This window comes from Notolabrus celidotus, chromosome 2 (genome assembly GCF_009762535.1).
Source record: "Notolabrus celidotus isolate fNotCel1 chromosome 2, fNotCel1.pri, whole genome shotgun sequence".
Classification (NCBI taxonomy): domain Eukaryota; kingdom Metazoa; phylum Chordata; class Actinopteri; order Labriformes; family Labridae; genus Notolabrus; species Notolabrus celidotus.
The window spans coordinates 34,259,592-34,277,854 of NC_048273.1; the positions used below are offsets into that span (position 1 = coordinate 34,259,592).

The 18,263-nt window shown below is 40.5% G+C and overlaps 1 protein-coding gene across 2 annotated transcripts in view; it reads left to right on the forward strand.

Annotated features, from left to right (window-relative positions):
• Positions 1–18,263, forward strand: part of evi5b (ecotropic viral integration site 5b) — a 52,592-nt gene that overhangs the window by 8,156 nt on the left and 26,173 nt on the right. For both annotated transcript variants that reach the window (XM_034709751.1, XM_034709759.1), the window contains exons 2-5: positions 1,348–1,664; positions 12,112–12,301; positions 17,723–17,947; positions 18,122–18,196. In XM_034709751.1, the coding sequence (XP_034565642.1) occupies positions 1,429–1,664; positions 12,112–12,301; positions 17,723–17,947; positions 18,122–18,196 (726 nt within the window). In that variant the 5' untranslated portion in view covers positions 1,348–1,428. The remainder of the gene's footprint in view (positions 1–1,347; positions 1,665–12,111; positions 12,302–17,722; positions 17,948–18,121; positions 18,197–18,263) is intronic.

Sequence of the window (18,263 nt, forward strand, 5' to 3'; positions counted from 1 at the left end):
CTGCCGTCTGTCCCTGTGTGGTGCTGCCGTCACTCTGCCTCTATCTCTGTACAGGTCGGTTAGAAAAGCTTAGCTAGCATGTCATTTTCTCTGCAGCACATTCCTACCTGACACCACACTTACCACAGTCTCTCCCTCCACTGTCTTTGCTTTCTCTTGGTTTCCTTTGTGTGTCATCGCTCTGTTGACCTGATAGTTAGACAGAAAAATGACTCATCATTTTACTCAGTCAAACGCATACAGTATGATGATCTGATGGCAGTATCCAGACTTCCTGCAGAGGTGAAACCGAATACTCTGCTTCTTCTCTTTTTGTCTCAGGTGTGAGTTGAGGTGAACGTCAGATTATTTTTTTATGCTGAGCGCAGCGGTTCACTTCCTGCGCCTTACTGACTTCATTGAGAGATCTTAAGAAGTCCTATCTTTGGTGGAGTACTTTGACCCCTCCTGCCTCCTGACAGTGTGATCAGCATATGACTACAGGGCCAGTGTGTCATTAAAGCAGTTGAAGGTTCAGAGCAGTGGATTACCTAAAGGAGAGAATGTGTAGCCTCCATTTTAAATCAGTAGATTTGTATTTTAGTGGTGTTCTCCAGGTGGATATACTATGCTGGATTTCATGGGGTATGTTGACGGCTGAAGCCAGTGATTTCTGATGTATCTGTATGCAGTTTTAAATGTTTGAGATTCACAGGATTCAGGGTTCATGCTAAAATGAACTTAATGGGAAGTATTGATAACAAGCTTTAGGTTCTTGAAGCTTTGCTGCAGAATGCACTTTGATTTACTGTTGTTTGTTGAAGTGTTGTACACGAGAAGCCAGCATATCAGACTGAAAACACTGGACTGTATAAATGAATGCAGCACATTAAAGTGACAAAGTAATTCTCGTGGCCAGATAGATAGACAGAATAATTTATTATTACATTATCACTTTTTAAACTCTTTGGATTTTGCTCAGATAGCAAGCTCTAGTTATCAGCAGCTCTGCTCGTAAAGCTAGCTAAAGAACCTTTGGAAGATACTCATTTAAATAAAAAAAAATCCTCTTTTCAGGAGGTACATTTGTGTTTGAGAGGAGGAGACCTCTGTGAATAAATTGGCAGCTGGTAAAAGACTTGACCATGATGTGCCCTGAAAGGACATTATGAGAGACATGGTTTGTAAATTTGCTGCTGCATTGAAGTGTGTATATTAGCTCAACTTAAGATATGTTCTGTCGTTTGCCTGTCGTTGGTCTGTATCTTGTGTTGTTGTTCACATTACTTAAGACTTGTCACTTTACATAAACACTTAAGTTTTAATCCTGTAACGTCTCACTTCAGGCTTTTCTTTCTTGCTCTACAGGTGGCGACAGACAAAGTTGCTGGTAAGCTGAGTTCTACTCTCTCATGGGTGAAGAACTCGGTGTCCCACACGGTCAGTCAGATGGCTAGCCAGGTGGCCACGCCCACTTCCCTGCAGACCACTGCTACCTCCTCCTCCACGTCTCTGTCCTCGCCCGGCCTCTCTCCCGGCCTCTCGCCCGGCCTCTCGCCCGGCCTCTCGCCCGGTCTCTCGCCCGGTCTCTCACCCGGCCTCTCGCCTGGCCTCTCGCCGTCCTCCCCGGGGAAGCTCAGCCCTGACGATGTGGAGCTGCTCGCCAAGCTCGAGGAGCAGAACAGGTAAACAGTCTGTCTCTGAGTGTGTGGACTGTTCAAAACATTACACTAAAACAGTAGTTCTTCAAAATCACAAGACACACAAGGTTTCCATTAATTCATGGATCTATTGAACTCCAGCAATATGAGTTTGCCTGTTGTCATTCACTTTTTCCTTAACAATTTAATGTACTTTTTTTAAGTGACAGGACTAAATGAAAACACCAAAAAGCAATCAACAATATTAACTAGGGATGCACTGAAATGAAAATTCTTGGCCGAAACTGAAAACCAAAATGAGGAAACCCAGGCAGAAAACCGAAAATGAGGAAACCAAGGCCGAAAACTGAAAACCCAAATAAATTATTATGACAATTTTTTTTTACCATTGTATAATGGCTGTGACTGTGTACTAGGGATATCAACAATGAATCAACTATCGATTAATTGATTGTTAACAACTTACTCAAACACATATATTTGTTTTGATCTTATATCATGTGAAACAAACATCATGTGGTCTTGTATTTGGTTCCTATCAGGGAGGTGTTTTATGTTTAAAGCATGTTTCGATGTTAGTGACAGGTCTCCATGTGCACTTTTTTTCCTCCGCCTGCAGACTTATTATGACACAGTTGTGCTCCTGGCTGCATCCCTACTGTGTACTAACCTCATTAAAATCAAGGCAAGCGGGTTCTCCGCATCCATCGTGGCCTTGATCATTACTCTTGCGCGCTACTTTATTCCCACACCCAAGTAATGATCTTTATAACACGGATCAAGTACAGTTGTGATGAAGTGCAGAGGATCTGAATAGATCTCAGTGAAACGTGTGCTGACAGACTCTAAGAGTGAACTTTTCATTGTTTTCACTCCGTGATCATCTCAACCTCTTTCCTTAGAAGACGCTTTAGTGCTGCAATTAAAAGAAGAACGGATGCAGACATGTTGGCTCTTATCCAGACAAGCGCGTACTGGCCACGGTTTTTGCTTGTGTCATCACAAAATTCTGTTTCAGCCGAAAATGCACTTTTGGGCCATTTTCGGTGGCCAAATTTTCACTCCATCCCTAATATAACCTTAAGCTCTGTGATTTGGCTGTGCCGAGAGTCCTCCATTCAGTTTCTATCTCTCTTTCTTTTTTGCATTTTTTTTTTGCCTTTATTGACAGGACAGCTTAAGAGAGACAGAAAATGTGGGGAGTAGAGAGTGGTGGAAGTCATGCAGTAAATGGTCGACCGGCCGGGAGTCGATCCGGCAACCTCTGCGACGAGGACTATATCCTCTATACGTGGGACGCTTAGACTGCTAGACCACCAGCGCCCCAGTTCCCCTCTCTTTGACCTGAAGATCATTTGTGGGGGTACGACTAGTGGGCCTAGGATTAAAGAGAGAAAGATCAGTTACCGGTGGATTAGAGGCAGAAAGCAATTTAGAATTGAGAAAATTGTTTTGTGTCATCTTTGTGTAGTTCTTTTTTAAGGCATTGTTTTTGGCATTTTTTTCTGCCTGTGTTGATAGAACAGCTGAAAAGAGAGAGGAGTATTAAGCGGGGGCAGACATGCAGCAAAGGGCCATGGCCGAGGGTTGTGCAGCGTTGAGTGACAATGACTATGGCTGATCTGTATATAGGCTGGATACTTAAATCCCAAGGCCACCCCGCGTCCTTTGAGGTGCATCCTTGTCTGCAAAGTGTTCATATGTTGAGGATGTAAGACTCATTGAGGTCAAACAAGAGAAGTCAATGGCAGCTAGTGCCATCTGCTGTTTATAAAAGGGTATTGATAATCATTTTTCATCTCACTGATTTGTATCAACCCTGCATCGTTGATTCTTAACCATCTGGGACTGATACATCTGTACTGATCAGTGTCACTGCAATGATAGTCACCTCAACTTTACTACTGAACTAGTTACAACTGGTCATTACAAAACTTTCAGTACAACTTTTATATAAACATTTATAGACATAGAAAAAAATTTAATATTGTTTCATTCATTTTGATTTTAGTCATTCTCCCCTTGCCTTGATTTCATCGGATGTACTCAGACAGCCTTCATGCTCCACATCCCCACCATCCCCCTCCTGATTTTTAACCAGAAACACACACATGAGTGTGACATCCAGCAGGCTGTGACATGTCTGCTTGTGAACTAGAGGATGAAGACAGAGTGATATAGGTGGAAGAACATTTCTAGTTTGACAGGTTTGGGGAAGATTTGGTCTTCTTAGGCTCTTTTAGCTGACTGGACATTATTTGCAGCTTTTGCCCAATTCGGGTTTATCTATTGTTTTGTCATTGTGTGCCCCTTGCACAGATTCGTAATTCAAAGTTGATGTTAACATTGTGTGGCAGACCTTCTATTGCTGGATTCTCAATTTAGGAACTATATAAAAATCAGGATGCAGAGAAACACTGGTCACCTTGTTGCTAAAAGAGAGGCAGAGATAAAAAACAGGAACAAAATGGTTCAATGTCTACAGGTGGGCAGAATTAGAGGGAACTTACTGATGATTCTTCAGGTTTTGATGCTTCCTGTTTATACTGCCACATGGAGATTCGTAGGGCAGCTCCTTTCAAGGAATGAATTGCCACATCTTTGCATCTTACCTACCAATTCATTTTAGCTGATAAAAGCCAGAGTACAGCACAGTCCAGTTTCACAGCAGCCGCCTTTTCTTCAGTAAGATGATTTCTGTGCTCTGTCTCTGCTGCGCTCATTGTTCACGTCAGTGTAAAGTACTGGTGGAGGATGACGTGACACCTCTCTGTAGCCAGCTGAGTGAATTCTTCCTCCGTTGTTTCTCTCACCCATGGCTAGTGCAGTCAGTGTCAGCATGGAAACCGGGAGTGCAGTTCAGAGTTCAGGATTGTGTCACAGTTAACTTCAGAGAAGAAGACAGCACCGCTCTGTTGAATTCAGAGGTCTGTGACTCATCGGAACGCCCACAACAGCTCCTGCTCCAGAATGCAGAGGGACACTTGTTGCAAAGCTTTCCCTCATTAGTGAAAATCCTAACCAGCCAGGAGAGTGTTTCATGTTCCTCTTAATGTCTTTTGTGGAGCTCTGAGCCGACTTCCATCTGGAAAACAGAAGTCATATAGAAGTCACATAGAAGCCTTTGACCCCTGTCTCCTGAAGACACACAGCACAGATCTTTAACAAGACACATTTCTTTGCTTCTGACGGACAAGGATCCTTTACTCTTCTGTCCACACTGACCTGAAGCGGAATTCTGAGGGTCTAGGAAACATACAAGTTATTTTATTTTATCATCCAAAAATGTTCAACAGAGATGCAGATGGGCGTAGAGTTTGGCAGGGAGGCTGGGGACTTTTCATTACACTAGCTCATACTGTATAGTGATGTAAAAACACTATATTTATATAACACTTGAGCCAGCTGTGGCTCATATGTTTCTGTAAGGTCTCCAGACTTTAGTGCATTTCTAACTCTTCATTGAGTGGGAGCTTTATAGATTGACTTCAGGTTTCTTGATCAGACCACTGCTATATTTACATGTGTTTATGTTTGGTGATGATAACCAAGGCTTTCAAATGATTATACTTTTTATAATCACAATTCATCCCTGAATTTTAATTGTAAATTGTGTTTAAAAATCCATTCATTTTCATTTCAAAACCATTTAAAGTCCATATTAACATTGTGAGCAAGTCTTACCAGTGTTTTAATTTGTGAATCAAAGGAAAGCAATGAAATGTACTTTATGATCTTGACTTTAGATTTATTATTCAGATAAAGGCTGCTCTGCTGCACCAGCATGGTCTGAAACCACGACTTAGGGGTAGGAGACGGCTTCGACGTGCTTACTCTGTGAAATACAGTGTTCATTTATTTTTGAAGGATAACACTACAGAATACAGAATATGCAAGAGTGCATTTACAAAATGTCCAATTAGTTTTAGTATGGTGTGTATTTGATCACTCACTGATGTCCAGTGATCCCTGGTTAATGCAACAGAATTTCAACTTCTCAGGAGTTCCATTTTGTTTCCTTTTTTTGTTCCAAACAGATCCTTTATGAGTGAAACTATTGTTGGGATGGTAACACATATGTCTGGTCTCAACCACAGACTGTAATGGACGTAGTATCTGTGACGTCACCCAGCTGTTCCTGAGCGCTGTCATCATTGGCAGGAGCCATATTGGGAGCTGGTGTGCGGTAAAGAGGCGGGCTTCGAGCCTCCTAGCCAACAGCTACAGTGTTCCCACCTGTCAGTCAAGTCAGTCAAGTCAGTTAAGTCAGTCGTGTCCTTTTTTTGGGCAAAACTCATAATCTAAATATCTTTGAAACTGATGCGTTAGAAAAAACGTAATTCCCCGTACAGTGTGTGCCGATAGAGAAATGAGCTATCCAGACTGAAGCCGTTTTTTGAACCAGGCTGTAAAAGAGTCTATTATTGCTGAAAAGATCGTCACTTTTGAATAGGTGTGTATGTGGTTTCCGGTTTTTCTGCAGCCAGCCTCAAGCGGGTTCTCCATGATTTGCAGTTTGTAACACTTCCATATGGACTTCATATTTAGCCAGAGGTTGCCACTTGGTCTCAACTTGCCAACCTGAGGACATTCATTCAACCCAAGTCTTCCACAATGTTGACTGTCCTTCAGTCCTCCTTGTCAAGCGCTGCAGTTAACTTCTTTGAATGAGTCCTGTCCATATGTCTGTGGTGATTCAATACTCCAAAACAGTGCTCTGCTTGCTTTCGTTCTGCAGTTGGCTGCTTACACTTTAAACACACAGTGCACATTACTTCTGACTTGATAACTGAGCTGTCTGGGAGTTCTTCAGAATGAAATATGCCATTCAAAAGAGCAGTGTGGTGTCATTGTTTTCCATAAAGTGGGCAGCAGAAAGCAGGAAGAAGCTGCTGCTACTGCGTAACTATGATGCACCAAAAGGGTAAATTGCACAAGATTTAAAAAATAGATAAATAGCGTGACACTGGCAGCTGTAGTTAGGGCTGGGCAATAATTCGACAATGATAATTATTGTGATATAATGTTTCTCATTATAAATATAACAAATGTTCGATAAAATTTGATATAAATAAACCTGCAATTACACCCCTAAACCACTGGAAAGGGGTGCGCTAATGAGCCGTAATCACTAGTTGCCACCCAACATTAGACAGAAGAAGAAGACGGCATTGACCAGCCAATCATGTTGGAGGTTGAGAGGTAGGCGGGGCTTAAAGACATTCGGAGTGGAATGTAAACACAGCTGAAACGGACCAAAAATTTGCCTTTAAATTAAAATGACAATGATTTGATATTTATCGTGTTAATGATCGATATTGACTGATATGAAATATTTTATCGTGACAAAATCATTTTCAATATCGCCCAGCTCTAGCTGTAGTCAGAATGTTTGTTAAAATGTAGTTAAATTGAATTTTGGAGCCCTGATATGTTTGCTTACCTTAGAAAACTTTACGTTGACACTTAATGTCCTGATAGACACTGCCACTGGATTTAAGATTTATACAGTTAACAGATATAAAAGGCAGTGTGTTTCTACAGCAGGGATACAAGAGACAGAGAGAGGCTTACAGCCAGACAACAGTCAGAACTCCCAAAGACAAAGAAACAGAGAGACATAATTATAGGGTTTCTTTTCCAACCCTGTGGAGGGTATGGAAAATCTAGAGAGTTGTGGAATGCATTAATGTGATTAAGTTTGACAGCAAGTACCCAAAGAAACAACAGCAAACCTAATAGACCTGACGTATTGGGTAATTCATAATCAGGTCAGGGAGAGTGCAGTGAAGTGAGTGAAGCTGTAAATACTACTCCTTCTTTCTCCTTTTGATTTGTGCACAACTTGAATTCTACTAAAAAAGGATAATTGGAATCGTGAAGATGGATAGAATTTGACTTTTCAGACAGGCAGTGCCAGTGATTTATCATTTTAAACATTTAATGAAACTGCTTTCCTCCACATAAAGACATTTGCACCACAAATCAGGGTCTTAAAATATTCCTACTGACGCTCAAAGTTTCCCGGGGAGAAAACTAGCAGGTGCAAAAAGAGGGAGCCCTTTGGAGCTTCCACTGGTACTACAGATACTGTGATGCATTCAGCACTTGCTTACCAAGTGTTTGTTTGTTTGGTGAGGCCTTTGTACCCTACAGAGTAGATAAAGGCCTGAGCATTCACCCAGTGGCTTCACATTTACAAGGAAGTCCCACACTGACTGCTGCTTTTTGTAAACCAGACATGTCAGTGCTTCAGCAATCTTAGAAACCAGAGACATGAGGATTGCATCATGAACCTTTCTTGGTAAGGTGTATTGTATTTTGTGTTTGTGGTCCTGCTGTGATAAACTGCAAATTGAAGTAAAGGCATTAAAACAGTTATTCAGTTTAACAAGTATTCACTGCTCAATCGTTGACTTTTAACAATCTTAAAATTGTGATCCAAATGGACTTTAAAAAACTGAAATATTGTTAGATCAAGACAAATTCTCTGTAGTGTTTCTTGTTTTGTGTTTGTTATGCTGCAGACTCGTGTTTGGACACTGGTGAATTATTAGCAGGGGTGTCAGTCAGTGTGTTCAGGTTCATTTTTAACATGACCCACTTTGCGGTGTATGTGACTTGTTGGTAAGGGCACACTGAAATGCTTACAATGCAAGAACTTCTGTTAATTGCAGCAACTAGATGTTGGTTTTTTAACAGTTTGTCTCCACGGTGGAGCTGAAGACACGTAAAGAAGCTCTGTTGCAGGCTGGTCTTTCGGGTCGTTCGTTTCACTCCCTCCCATCTGACCCAAATTTGGCTGTAACCCGAGCCAATCTGGGAGCACCCTCAGTGACATCACAGGCTCCAGTGCAGAGGCCTCGGCCTTTTTCCGAGATCAGGTGTCCAAGCCTTTGTGTGGCTGTCATGAGCTCCTCTGTGCCGCTGCACAGGCTGGGCGTCACAGCTTCGTTCCTCTTCATGATGATCCTTGATCAGGTCGCTGTCTGTAGCTCTGGTTACAAACTGATAAGGGTGTAACAGTCCAAGATCGACCAGCTGACAAATAAATTACTTTAGCTTGTAATGTTTTTAGCTTTTAATTAAGTGTTCTTCAGGTGCTGACTAGTAAATTCAATACACATAATCAGAGTTCTGAATATTCAGAATACCCGCTGCGGATTTCTCCTGTTTTATTCCCAGTGCCAGCAGCACTTTACTTTGCCAAGTCTGCAAACCCTCCTCCTTAATGCAAGCATCAGGGTGTTGTCTTCAATGTCAACCTGCCAGTTATTATCATAATGTGAACAGGTGGTTGATTGATCTCTAACCAGAAGTTGTTTTGCCACTTGTTTTTGAGATCAGTGAATATTGGACAAAAAGAATTCCTTTTATGAATAGCGACAAATAAGATAAGATGAGATATACTTTATTGATCCCCAATTGGGGGAAATTCTTTTGTTCCAGCAGCTTACAACACTGGACAGGGCAATACAACAGTTGTACTTACATAGTTAAAAATATAATAATAATAATAATAATAATAATAATAATAATAATAATAATAATAATAATAATAATAATAATAATAATAATAATTATAATAATAATAATAATAATAAAAGTAATGATAAAGGTAAAAGTAAAATAAAATGAAATAAAATAAGATAAAATAAAATAAAAAATAGAATAAAATAGAATAAAATAGAATAAAATAGAATAAAATAGAATAAAATAGAATCAAATATAGCAGATATTACAGATGTATACACACTATGATCACTTCAATCTTATGAATAGATAGTAAAGTAAGTTATTGCACAGATAAAATTTCACCAGGTAATTGAAAACATACACAGTATGAAAAACAGTGTGATTCAGATGTGAGATGGTTACAATACTTTGTCAGTGTGAAATGTACTGCTCGTATGTGTTTGCTTATATGACACCATATTTGTGACACCTTATTATTGCATTTCACTGACATCAGTTCGTGGTGCTGGTCAGCCTCAGAAATATCTAATCAACCATGGACTTTGTTTTTTGGTTCATCTGATGCTTCTGTCTTTGACATCACTCAAGGTGTTATGACAAACTAACATAAAAAAATGCTGATTCATTTCTGCAGGTGTTTAAAAAATGGTGGCTCAACTGAAATCTTGATTCTGAAAGTTTCTGTATATTTGGAAAGCACCACCCTCAGTAGCAGGGACTTTTGGAGGCATAAAACATGTCCCTGAACTTAGTTTAGACCCTAGTCTGTTCCTCGGGTCTGGTTATGTAACTACTTATACCAGTACTGAGATTGAAGAACAAACAGAACATGACTGGGAAAGCTGTGTTATAGTTTTAATAGTACAGGTTTCATTATTCTGTATCTGGGCCATGCTTGAATCAGATGAGATTGTAAACATTGACATGAGAAGAAGGGAATCAGCTCCCTCCCACTGCTTCTGATCAGACTGTGACAGTCTGGTTCTTTGGTTTCTGTGGGTCATAAAGCTGCAATAAATCAGTGTTCAGTGGCTTTAAATGAGCTGTCCATTTTTAGCACTGCCCAAGAAATCTGGGCCGCTTTGATTTCAACAGTGGTGTGGTTTGTCTTTTTGCCTCAGTCACAGCCTGGAAATGATCCAGCACTGATTGTGCTTGTAGACGGACCTGCACTCCTTTAGCATATCCATGTATGAACAGCAGGACAAAAAGAGGACAAGAACTTGCTTAAATCACGTGAAAGGTTGAACAAAGTGTCATGCCTGTGTGCATGCAACTGTTCTGACAGCTCATTGTAACAACAGTTCTTCTTGTCTTTTGTCATTTATTTTAATTGAACTAACTCTCGTGTTTATATTTGGGGATGCAGAGTGATGTTTTTCCTTTTTTTAATCCTAAATTCAGCTTTGGGTTTTGGTTCAGAATTGTATTGGTGAGAGTTGCAGGCAGCTCTGTATATCCACTCGCATGTTTTAACTGAAACTTTTAAAGATTTGTTTCACAAGTCGTCATATGTCTACAGTTAAACTTTTTTTTATTGCTTTCTCACAGCCTCTAAAAGTTGAAATACTTGGTTCTTTGATAATAAATTTGATTTTGTCATGAAGTTTTGCTCTGAGAAAAGCTGCTTTTTGCCAGCACATCTGTTACTGTCAGTAACTGGACTAAAACACTTTCTGCTGTGTGTTCCTGTGTCGAGCTGTTGACCCTAGACTGTAGACAGCAATGCATGGATTAGGAATGTGGTTGTTTAGCTAACTAAACAGTTATAATAACAGTAATAATAACTTTATTTGTATAGCACCTTTTTAAAAAAACAAATGTTTACGAAGTGCTTTGACAAGCAGAGCATGAATTGAGTTTAGGAATTCCTAAAAATAATAAACGTAAATGAAACAGAATAAAGTGGTGTGACAATAGACAAATAAATCATTCAAAGAGAGATTTTTCAAAAATAAATAAATAAACAATAGATAGATAAATAAATGAATAAAAATAAATAAATACAAATGGATAAGTAAGTAAAAGCATTAAAGGACAATAAAAAGGTTTTCAGAATAAGAAGACGGCATCACAACCTAGAAAAAAGAAAATGGAAAAGGATGAATTAGGAACATTAAAATAATAAATGAAAAATAAATAATAAAACAATAAATAATCAAATTAAATTAAAAACAATTAATTTATCAGCTGGATAAAAACATAATAATAAATAAAAATAAAAGCGGTTAAAAGGATGAAGTCACATAAAAGCAAGTCTGTAGAAAAGGGTCTTAAGAAGAGATTTAAAAGATGTCACTGACTCTGTGCCTTAACTCCTCAGTTAAACATCGTCACCCTCATTTTGAGTGTGTTTGCAGCACCTAAATTGTTGGTTAGTTAAACTAAGCATTAATACTTTTATTAATGTCGGCCTTCCAACGGGGCGGCTGGAGTGGGGAAACTATGCCATTGTTCTGGTTTAATGAGTGACCATGTTAACTGGTGATTTTCAACCAAATGGGTCTGTGGCTGTCAGAATTACAACAGCTGCTGAAAACAAAGAGTTCCTTTCATTGTAATGTCAAAATGTACTCATCAGCTGTGTCTTTAACGAATAACTAAACTTAGAGATGTTCACAAGGACGCTCTCTGTTTTCAACAGTTGTTGAAATCCCAGATAATTACAGACGCATTGACTGAAAGTCCCCAGTTAACTAACACCAGCTCTCACCTCGCTCTCTCTGCGCCTTCATCTGTACCGGCTGAGAAAATGTTTCCAGCTGTTGGAGTTACACTTAATAGACTGAGGTCTGTCACCAGAGCATGTTGACATGTTCATAACGCACATCGCAAAAACTTTTGTCAGATTCTGTGTTCTAAGAGGGCGTCTGCTAAGAGGTGATGTTTGAGTCAGGTTTTGATCTATGATAAAAAAATACTCGGTCTTGCGTTTGACCCTGTACACACTGTACACACTGTTAACATTACTTCCACCCTCTTGCCTCCACAACAGGCTGCTGGAGACAGACTGCAAGTCACTGCGCTCCATGAACGGCTCCAGGCGAAACAGTGGCTCCTCCCTGGTGTCCAGCTCCTCTGCGTCCTCCAACCTCTCCCACCTGGAGGAGGACACGTGGATCCTGTGGGGACGAATTGTCAATGAGTGGGAGGATGTGCGCAAGAAGAAGGAGAAGCAGCTTAAGGTGAGATAGTGAGCACATGACTACCTGTAGAGTGACAGCCCTGTGCAGTCCAGCTTAAGAGCTTACTGACACATGACCGCATTAAGAGCTAACTCAGACACATTTGAACCAGCTGCTTATGGTTCAAGCTGAACATATTCAAACAATTGTCTGCATTTTTAAACATATCCTGTTGGATTAGAATGATAGCATTATAGAGTCTGACGTGCTTTACTTTTAACCTTATAAAAAGATAGAAGATATGACCCGCAGCCTCTCTTGTGATGTGTTTCTGAGGCCTCTGTGTGTATATCTCTGCCTTTATGCTACAATGACCCTACTTGTTTGAATGTTAACTTGGTCAGGATATAACTTCTGAAGCTATCTTTGTCCAGGGTATTCCTGAAGTGTTGTCCTTGAACTACTTATTTGAGTTTTTGACATTTGCAGCTATTTTTAGGTTGTTTGTTTCTTGGTGTAGTCCTGTAAGTCTTGTGATAACCCTTTGGCCAGTCACTGTCTCTGGTAAAAACCCTGTTCAGTGCTTGGTTTGATAACTGTCTGAGTCATAACAGGGACTCAGCCAGGACCCTTTATTTTCTTGATATTACTGACAGCATATAACAACTGCAAAAAGTCAAAGGTAAACAGTAGGGATGTAAGGATATATGGCAAGACGGTAAAAAATACAAATACAAATAAGGATGGTTTAAAATCGATTCAACAAAATTTGTATCTGGATATTATTTTTAAACAGTAGAAGGCTCTATCTGCATTATACTCTGCTTGTTCACCATCATTAAGTCTCTTGTGCTGCTCTCTTGTCACTCGCTGAGTGGAGGTGTTTTAAGTTTAAAGCATGTTTCAGAACCAACACTTTTCAACACACTAACAGGGTGTCAGTTCACTTGCCTTCATTCTAAATTTAAGGGAAAGTTAGCTTAACTGAATCTTCCTCTTTCAGACTCAGAATCCGGTGCTAACTCTGGGTGTTTTTGCTCTTTGAAGATACAAATCTAAAAACCCAACCCTTCTTCACTCTTCACTGTTTCCTGTTACCTTCATGAGAAAGAAAAGAGAACCACTTTTCATTTATTCCTCTTCTTCTTGCTCTGTCTTTAAAATGTATACATGCCACACTGATGTGTTCAGACCTGCAGTTATTGTGAGCAAGCATTGTTGTACACAGCATTATTTTGTCTCGCATCGTTCAGCTTTAAAAATTGATCATAATAATATGTTATTATTTGTAAAGCACTTTTCAATACAGGTCACAAAGTGCTTCACAACACAGCAAAAGAAGACGGGCAGAAGAAAGGACTGAGAAAGCAAACAGACAACTCAAGCAAGCAGGCAACAAAAGCAAACATAAAAGCATACATGTTTGTTAAAACAAACAGACAAATGAAAATCAGACTAAAGAGTTCAAGCTCAAGTAAAAATGTCTTGAGTAGTGAAATAAAACAAGGGACTGACCCTGCTGATTCGATCTCAGCTTTGGTTTTCGGTCTAGACCTTCAAACAATCTGAAAGCACTACTAGAGAACCTCAGACTGAGTCCTGGCTCTTTGGGGATAACAGCTCAGAAATACAGGGAGAGGCCAGAACATGACTGAAGTGGTTTAAAGAACCCTTAACTCAATCCTAAAAAACAACAGGTAGCTAATGTAGGGATACTAAATTTGTGTCATGGTTACACTCACATCTTCATGCTCAGTCGATCCCCATGATCATCATCGTCATGCTTCACATCGTGCCTGTAACATGTCAACATGTAAAAACAAGTCTTGGCGTTGTCGTTGACCTTGTTGCAGTGACCTTTATGCAAATGGAGTCGAACATGTGTATTATCAGGGGCAGGGTTTCTATGTTTCTCATCACTGACTATGTGAAAAGGGAAGTGTTTTACATCACACGTACACATGCATGGGTGTTATTGTGTAATTTAACAGAAGTAGTAAAGACCAGATGGTTGTTGTTGCAGCTAACGTGGGATATTAATCATAACTGCTGAGGTATCCACAAAACCGATGCTTCTTCCTCCTCTGCCTCCTCGGAAAAAAACAGCGTCTGTTGCATGAAGGAAGGAAGCTTGTCAGCAAATCCCTGAGTGTGTTTTCAAGACTTAACATTTCAGAGAGACCCACCGTGTCTGAGGAGAAAAGAATCTAGATCAGGGGATATCTGGCAGGGCTGCACCCAACTCAGAGTTTTCTCAGTGGAATCAGACTTGACTGTTAAAAACAAAGCTTCAACTTTCTCTTCTCATTTTCTGTTTCAGTGCTGCAGTCAAACCCTTTATCAACCAACATCAGTCTCATGTTGGACCTTTAGGACAGAAATTTCTAAAAGCAACAGCTAACCTACAGATATAACAATATTTTCAGCGTACTACGCTCTTACTAGTTTAGTAATGTCACCATTGTTTACGTTTAACAAATCTGTTATTCCGTGTTTACACGTTTTTATAGCACTCCGTCTGCTGATTTTGTAAAAGAGGTTACCTCTGCAGGTAATTAAGCTTTTGGTTGCACTTTGTTTACCATGAACACTAATCTATAAACAAGCTTAGCAACTACAAACAAGCTAGCTGCTGTTCACCTCCCTGCTGTTTTTGACGTCTTGTTGGCCCTTTAGCATTAGACAAGTGCTAAGTCTTTACCAAGCAGTAACCTCCGGCCGCGAGAATTGAAGCCAATGCAGAAGTGCTAAAAACTGCAGTTCGTCGAGTGTCTGCATGAGGCTGGCTCCAGAAGTACTGTAAACCACATACACACCAATTCAAAGAGACGATCTTTACAGCAGAAATAAACATGTTTACAGCCTGGTACAAAAAACGAGTGTAGTCTGGATAGCTCATTCCTCAATCAGCACTCACTGTATGGGGGTGAATTTTTTCATTACGCGGCAATTTGGAAGATATTAATCAATCAACCAATCAACCTTTATTTATACTTGAGAGATCATTGAGGGGCAACCAGGGGTTCAGCTCGCCTGGCTGGTGGTGAAGCTTTCAGCAGTGTGACTGCCCCCTGGTGGCTGGCTGCAGTATAGGTCAAAAAATCCTTCTCCCCCATTCATTTGAATGGGGGAGCAGTCAAACTTTAAAAACTAAATACACGTGGTACGAATGTTTCTCACATCCATATGCTGTGGTGATATGTAGTTAGTTATATATGTGTTCAAGGCCTCTTTTTTCTGAAAAGTTTATTTTTCGTTAGTTATTAGAGTTTAAAAAAAACGGGGTTTTACTCCTGGGTTTCCTTTGATTCACAGCCGCCGTAGAGAGAAAGGACACACAGGGTCTTGTGATGCTACGCTGTAGGGCGGAGCTCGTTACAGTGGCTTTCATAGGCTCTGGCTGCACAATGGCTGCGCCCAGGAGCGGGATTTTTTGGCTTCAGAACCGTACAACGGGAAGAGGCGGAGCAACGCTGTCCATTTTTATTCACAATCTATGGGGGCAACCCTCATTTACAATAATACCGAGTCATTTACAGTGACATTTAAAAAAACAGACACAAACAGCAACAATTCATCAAGAGTATCAAAGTTATCAAGACTTTTAGATTACGAGTCTTCCAATGAGAGGCACAGCTGACTTGACTGACAGGCGGGAACACTGTAGCTGTTGGCTAGGAGGCTCAAAGCCTGCCTCTTTATGTCACATGCGCTCAGTAGTTAAGTTGAGTTCAGCATTTCCAATATGGATCCTGCTGACGATTGGCCTCAAAACAGCGCTTCAAAAACAGATGGGTGATGTCATGGATACTGTGTCCATTATTTATACAGTCTATGGTTTCTACCTTTGTTGAAATGTGGAAATGAAAAAGTGGAGGAGACTTCCTCAGATCATTTGCTGCCAGTAAAGACCTTGAACAACAGACACTAAAGGCTCAGTCTTTTACTTGGTTGTTATGCTTTGCAGCCTGTCAGACTGCAACTCCTACATACAGAAAAAGTAAATGATACTCCACTAGCAAAGTCACGTAGGTCTCAATAGGTGATTGGAATAGTCCACCTGTAGGAGGCACCCCTTCTGTATGGGTAACTGTGGTTGTGCTATTGACATGTTTCTGCACATCTTCACCCAATTCACTCAAAAAAGCATGAGACATTGAAATCAGTGATTATATACACTACCAGTCAAAAGTTTGGACACACCTTCTCATTCAATGTTTTTTATTTATTTTAATTATTTTCAACATTGTAGATTAATACTGAAGACATCAAAACTATGAAATAATCTGGTTTTACCATAATCTGGATTACAACAGTAGTCAAATAGGGCTCTCCATTGTGTACTAACCCTACCTCTGAACAACACAACTGATGGTCTCAAACACATTAAGAAGGCAAGTCATTCTTCAAATGAACTCTTGACAAGGCTCATGTTAATTAGAAACCATTCCAGGAGACCACTTCATGAAGCAGACTGAGAGAATACCAAGAGTGTGCAAAGCTGTCATGAAGGAAAAAGGGGGCTACTTTACAGAATGTAAAATATAAAACATATTCTGCTTTGTCTAACACTTTTTTGTTCATTCAATAATTCCATATATGTTCTTTCATAGTTTTGATGTCTTTGGTATTAATCTACAGTGTTTACAATAATTACAATAAATACAAACGCTTGAATGAGAAGGTGTGTCCAAACTTTTGACTGGTAGTGTACATGATCAACTGTATATGTTTGAGCCTGTCACCAAGCATTACCGCGAGGAGACAATCAGAGTTAAATCGATGGTCTGCCTCTGAGAGCAGCCTTTACTTGACCAAGATATGAGGCGGTGCATTGTTTCAGCACAAAGCTGGGATTGTCTCATCTAACCTCTGAGAGGCGTGAGGGATCCCCTGCTGAAACCCTGTGTGGGAGGACCTCTGCTCCAGATGCACCCTGCACTGACCAGATGCACACACTCACACACATTCACTCACGCACACAGACAGACAGGCACGCACGGACGCACGCACGCACGCACGCACGCACGCACGCACGCACGCACGCACGCACGCACACACACACACACACACACACACACACACACACACACACACACACACACACAATCCTGTCACAGCAGGAAAGACCAGTGTTCCCTGTCAGCACAGGAAATTGCTTAATCAAATTGTATCAGCAGTAATATATGGAAACAAATGACAGTGAAAAGAGGCTCACTGACAGGCTGATGTTCAGAGATGGCAATTGTGTTATTACAAGCTGCACACTGTGCTTCAATAGGAAAGATACTAGAGTACAAAGCATTCCCATGGCTCATCCTGTTATATGAAACTCAAGTGTCTTTTATTTTTCTTCACAGGAAACGTGTTTTTTCTTACACATTCATAAATGAGGATGATTTAAATGTCGCCTTAGTCCCTTTTAAAACTGCTGGATTCATATCAGTTTCATGAAGTATCTGTTACTGCATGTCTCCACAGGATCTTGTCAGAAAAGGGGTCCCTCACCACTTCCGGGCCATAGTATGGCAGCTGTTATGCAACGCCCAGAATATGCCCATCAAAGATCAGTACTCAGAACTCCTGAAGATGACGTCACCCTGCGAGAAGCTGATTCGCAGAGACATCGCCCGCACATATCCTGAACACGAATTCTTCAAGGAGAAAGACAGCTTGGGTCAGGAAGTGCTCTTCAACGTCATGAAGGTAAAATCCAGATACAATGATGATCATGTTCACAGATAACAGGAAGAATATGTGGCTTTAGCCGTGGTTTCAGGGTTTAAAGTGTTAGTCGAGTAAATCCACGAAGAAAGTGAGTACGGCTTAGACTCTTTTCCTTCACTGAAACTCAAATAACGTTAATCCTTTTCACCTCAGGCATATTCTCTGGTTGACCGTGAGGTCGGTTACTGTCAAGGGAGTGCATTCATTGTTGGACTGCTCCTCATGCAGGTAATAATCCCATCTTCACCTCACATGCCCGCAAACACTCTGATTCGCCAGCTGCCAGCGCACAGTT